At 34.1% G+C, this 6000-nt stretch overlaps 1 protein-coding gene across 1 annotated transcript in view; it reads right to left on the reverse strand.

The window, feature by feature from the left end:
• The window catches only part of LOC143885950 (uncharacterized), an 8416-nt gene extending 3119 nt beyond the window's left edge, over positions 1-5297 (reverse strand). The window contains exons 1-7 of the mRNA XM_077389979.1: positions 5037-5297; positions 4496-4901; positions 3902-4408; positions 2745-3194; positions 2125-2279; positions 1912-2004; positions 1620-1806 (exon numbers count right to left, since the gene is read on the reverse strand). Coding sequence (XP_077246094.1) covers positions 1620-1806; positions 1912-2004; positions 2125-2279; positions 2745-3194; positions 3902-4408; positions 4496-4901; positions 5037-5297 — 2059 coding nt within the window. The remainder of the gene's footprint in view (positions 1-1619; positions 1807-1911; positions 2005-2124; positions 2280-2744; positions 3195-3901; positions 4409-4495; positions 4902-5036) is intronic.
• Positions 5298-6000: the final 703 nt, after the last annotated feature.

Here is a 6000-nt window from a genome sequence, read left to right on the forward strand (position 1 = left end):
CCCACATTATTTGGGTGATCCAAACCATTCATTTGATAGGCCCTCACATTGATAGGGTGTGCCCAAAAAATTAGCTCCATAGGATCATCCCAACCCTTCAAACTGTGAAGGCAAAAATTGATAGATTTGTGAAGGTTTTTACACGTCCAATTTTGCCTCCACAAATCGTAGGGTTGGGATGATCCTATGGAGCTAATTTTTTGGGCACACCCTATCTATGTGAGGGCCCATCAAATGAATGGTTTGCATCACCAAAACAATGTGGGGCTCACTGTATTTTAAGCCGTTGGTGTAGCTAAGTTAGCTACACGTATGTGTAGCTACACTTTTCTCTCTCTCTCTCTCTCTCTCTCTCTCTCTCTCTCTCTCTCTCTATATATATATATATATATATATATATATATATATATATATATATATATATAAACTATTCCCTAGGCTAGCCTTACAGGCCTAGCCATGGGGCCTCTCATGTGAGGACTTGTGTGAAGGGAAGAGAGGTAATGGCCATATTTATAACCCTCATTCTCTCTCAAAACTCTCACCAAGTCGATGTGGGACTAAAAAGTTCCAAGTGCTTTTTTTTTTTACTTTTCTCCATACTCTTTGGTCTTTTATAATTTTTTATTATTTGGTTTTAGCAATAGTCAAAGTTACTTTTTCTTCACTCTAAAAAGTACTCCTTGTAATTATTTTAAAAATATACCAACAATCCCCCACTATTTTTTTAAAAGAAAATAAAATAATAATAATAAATTATAAGTCAATATATCAAGTAGAACTGAACTTGCCACTGCAACTAAAAAGAGAACATCTTCTCAGTTGGAGTTTTGTAGGACAGTTACGATATTCAATATACTGTGGGCACTGGTTCACGCGGCGGTCGCACTTTCTATTTACTTAGGTCATGCGCTTACCTCGTTTCGCAAGTGCTCTAGGACTATACCAGATTAGTCCATAGGAAACGACCCTGACTTCCTCACTTAAATAGGCGGACTTATCAAGGGTGCTTTCGCAACAACTTATTCACCCCCACTAGATCTATAAGCCTGTTAAGAACTTTAAAAATTCAGCCTCACCAAACGTTGCGAAAGTAATCAGTGCATTTACCTCAGGAATGAGACTTTTAATAAGAGTCATCTCTAATACTCTTATAGAGTTTAATGCACCGGAAATATAGCCTCTTGCTAAATTTCTCAAGAGACACCACTTAGTTGAAATCCTTTGAACTCCTAATGTGAAGAGTGGTCGCATACCATTCTGTATTTGAAAAAACTTTCACCATTAGAGAGTAGGCTCTCACTCAGATGTCCCACTTACTGGTAATAACCCCATTCCCCTCGATGTTTGACATATTCGATCTCTATGTAATGCTTTAGTAAGAGGGTCTGCGATCATTTGATTTATTGGAAGATATTCCAACAACACCTTTCCCTTCTTTACTAATTTTCGAATATAATGATATCTCATTGAGATATGTCTTGATTCGCTTGTAAAGCGTTTATTAGTCGCAAAATATATTGCTGACTTATTATCACAATAAAATGTAACTGGTTGTATTGATTTTTCAAGGAATGGTATATTCCTTAACAATCGTCTCATCCATATAACATCTTTACCTGCTAGGGACATAGAAATGTACTCTGATTCCATGGAAGACATAGCAATACACTTTTGTTTCTTTAATGACCAAGAAACAACTCTACCACCCAAAGTAAAGAACCATCCACTAGTAGATTTATAATCCTTACCAGATATCCAATTTGCATCACTATAACATTCAAGAATAGAAGGAGTACCACAATACTGTAATCCATAATTTATTGTACCCTTCAGATATCTTAATACTCTAAATATTTCATTCCAATGCTCAGAGTTAGGATTACTAGTAAATCTACTTAAATTACTTACAGCATATGCTATATCGGGTCTAGTACATGCCATTGCATACATTAGACTTCCAATAACTTTAGTATATTCAGGTTTACCATTATTCTTCTCTAACTTTTTATTAAAGTCAAAAGGTATACCACTTGGTTCACAATCAAAACAATTAAATTTTCTTAACACTTTCTCTATGTAATGAGATTGTGTTAAAATAATTTTTCTACTTTCTCTCATTACCTTAATTCCTAAGATCACATTTATAGGACCCAAGTCCTTAATCTCAAATACTTGGGAAAGGTACTGTTTGGTTTCATTTATTAATTCAATATTTGAAGCAAAGATTAATAAATCATCAACATAAAGAGTTATAACAATACATGAACTACCAATACCTTTAGTAAACATGCAACTTTCTACTTTATTGCTCTTAAAACCAAACTTCTTAATTTCTTGTTTGAATTTCTTATTCCATTGTCTAGGTGCTTGTTTTAGACCGTATAATGATTTGTTCAATTTACAAACCTTATTCTCTTGTCCAATTTCAACATAACCATCAGGTTGATCAAGATAGATTTCTTTTTCTAGTTCTCCATTTTAAAAAGCTGTTTTTACATCCATTTGATGTATTTCTATATTGTATATAGAGGCTAAAGCTAACATAGTTCTTATAGTTGTCATTTTTGTAACGGGTGAAAACGTTTCAAAGTAATCAAAGCCTTCTTTTTGTTTAAATCCTTTAGCAACCAATCTAGCCATATTTTTATCTATACTACCATCAGGATCGAGTTTCTTTTTTAAAACACATTTACTTCCTAAGGTTTTTGTATTGGGTGGTAAATCTTTTAGTGTCCAAGTACCTTTTTCTTTTATAGATTTGATTTCATCATCCATTGCAATTTTCCACAATTTTGAGTCGGGAAAAGACATGGCTTCTTGGAAGCTTTTAGGTTCTTCTAAAATATATGTAAACATACCCAGTCCCAAGTCTTTTTCAACTCTTTGTCTCTTACTTCTTCTAAGTTCTACTACTTCTTGTGGATTATTTTGTTCTATATTGTCTTGTGGTAGAGGATTTTCAATTTGTTGTTCAACATTATAATCTTGTAATGAATTCCTCAAATCTGATTCAATCTCTAAAGTATTAACATCTTTAGTTGTTAAATGTTCTAAGAACTCGGCATTTATAGCTTCTAGCATAGAATTAGATTCTAAGTTTAGGAATCTATAGGCCTTGCTATTTTGAGCATAGCCTAAGAATACTGATTTTATTCCTTTAGAACCAACTTTAGATCTTTTTTGAGAAGGATCTAAAACATAAGCAATACACCCCCACACTTTCAAATAATTTAAATTTGGTTTTCTATTTTTCCATAATTCATATGGTGTTTCTTTAAAACCTTTGTGCAAAACTCTGTTACCAATATGACAAGCGGTAAGCATTGCCTCACCCCATAAATTAGATGGTAACTTTGAACTTATTAACATGGCACTAACCATCTCAAGTAAAGTTCTATTTTCCGCTCAGCCACTCCATTTTGATGAGGGCTATAAGGCGCGGTTACTTGATGTATTATTCCATGAATTTCACAAAAGGTTTTAAATTCATTTGATAAATATTCTCCTCCCTTGTCACTTCTAAGAATCTTAATTTTTCTTCCTAGTTGGTTTTCTACTTCTGATTTATATATCTTAAATTTTTCAAAGGCTTCATCTTTATTTCTAATTAAATATACATAGGTATATCTACTATAATCATCTATAAAAGTAAGAAAATATCTTTTACCACCTCTTGTTTCAATAGATTTATTGTCACAAATATCTGTGTGTACTAATTCTAATAAATTAGTATTCATTTTTACCCTTTTAACAGGTTTCTTACTTAATTTTGCTTGTATGCAACATTCACATTTGTATGTTGGCATTGTATGGTTAACTTTATGAAGTAGTTCTAACTTAACCATATCATTTAATGTATTAACATTAATATGTCCAAGTCTATAATGCCAAACATTACTTAAGTCACACAAGTAAAAGGAATCATCAGTAACTTTATTAATAGTGCTTAACAGATACATCTTGTTCTTAGCATATCCCTTTCCGATAAATGATCCATTTTTAGTAATGATCATTTTATCGGCTTCAAATACAACACGACATCCATGATGACTAAGTAAGAATACAGAAATAAGACTCTTTCGAAGAGTTGGAACATGAAGAACATTATTGAGAGAAAGCGTCTCTCCAGAAGTAAGTGCAAGGTCCACCGTTCCCATGCCGATCACATTGCTTGAAGCGGAGTTCCCCATGTAAAGTTTTACATCATCTTCAACGGTCTTGTAGGATTTAAAAGCACTCCTATTAGATGTCACATGGCAAGTGCAACTGGAGTCGACCCACCATCCATCATCTACATCAACAGTGAAGGCTTCTTCTGAAATCACCGCAGCCACATGATTGTCTTCAACAATATTTGTTTCATTGTTTTGGCCTTTACGGTGTCGGCACACTCTTGCATAGTATCCTGGTTTGCCACAAACATAGCAAGGACCTTTCCCATTCTTCTTGTTTTTTTATTTAAAGTTCTTCTTATTGCTCTTAAAGTTCCCACCCTTAAAATTATTTCTCTTATTCTTCTTAGTAGGAACAGATGTATCTACTAAGTTCACTTTATCCACTTTATTTTGTTTTTCTTCTAGCATATCCCTTTCTCTTGCCTGTTCTTCAATTTGTAGATGTTGGAGAAGTTGTTCCAATGTCTGTAAACTTGATTTATGTTTCAACAATTTTCGGTAATCTTTCCAAGGAGGAAGTTTACCAATTATTGTAGAAACTTGAAATGTTTCAGAAATTGGTTCTCCAATAGCTTCAATATCTTGAGCAATTCGAAGTAATTCTTGAACTTGCTGAAGAATCGGTTTTCCATCTACCATTTTGAAGTCGATGAATTTATTGATGAGAAATGATCTATTCCCTGCATCTTCAGTGTCATATCGCCTGAAGTGCATTCCATAATTCTAGAGCAGTTTTATACTTCGTGAATAGATCAAATAACCCATCACTCATTGCATTTAAAATCATACATCGGCATAAGTAGTCATCTTCCAACCACTTGTGTTGTTCTTTAGTGTATCCTCCACTCGTCATATTACTATTTGTTCACTCGTTATTGTTCCATCAGCACCATTTGTTCCATCACCGCCATTTGATCCATCACCGGCAGTTGTTCCTCCATCACTATTCGTTCCTCCATTATTTGTTCCCTCTGGATATGGAGTTTGGAGAACATATGACACTCGTTGTAAAGAAAGATAGAAGTGGATCTTTAATTGCCATCGTTTGAAGCTTGGTTCGTCGAATCGTTGGAGTTTTTCAATTTCAGAAGTATGGATTTTTCCAATTGAGGATGCCATTATTAAGTGAAGGATAAAGTCTATAAATTGTTGGAAAAAATAGGTAAGATATAACGGAACAGGGTACTGTTGTGAACAAAGAAATCAAATGATAGAAGAGAAAGAGAAGTAGGCAAGGCAAGCCGAAGCTTTCTCTTATAGACTTTATTTCCCCACTTATGCAGGTGGCTACAAGGAAATAAGTCCCGAGGATACAATGCCTACGCCAAGAACAATGGGCTGCACCCCTAGTTTATATATAATATAAACTATTCCCTAGGCTAGCCTTATAGGCCTAGCCATGGGGCCTCTTATGTGAGGACTTGTGTGAAGGGAAGAGAGGTAATGGCCATATTTATAACCCTCATTCTCTCTCAAAACTTTCACCAAGTCGATGTGAGACTAAAAAGTCCAAAGTGCTTTTTTTTTTTTTACTTTTCTTCATACTCTTTGGTCTTTTATAATTTTTTATTATTTGGTTTTAGCAATAGTCAAAGTTACTTTTTCTTCACTCTAAAAAGTACTCCTTTTAATTATTTTAAAAATATACCAACAAATGTGTCAAGAGCATCCGCTCCCTACCATATCCAAGCCAAAATTCACAAAAAAGTAGAATTTTGCTTGAATTACTTGGGAATGATGCTTTTCTCTCTTTCTCTCTCTACCTAACTTTCTCTTCTCTCTATATTTGTAATGACACCGACACCCCTACAGCTACTTTATG

The sequence above is a fragment of the Tasmannia lanceolata genome, unplaced genomic scaffold (assembly GCF_043159265.1).
Source record: "Tasmannia lanceolata isolate RefF3 unplaced genomic scaffold, GAP_Taslan_0.1 ptg000011l, whole genome shotgun sequence".
In the NCBI taxonomy this organism is placed as follows: Eukaryota; Viridiplantae; Streptophyta; class Magnoliopsida; order Canellales; family Winteraceae; genus Tasmannia; species Tasmannia lanceolata.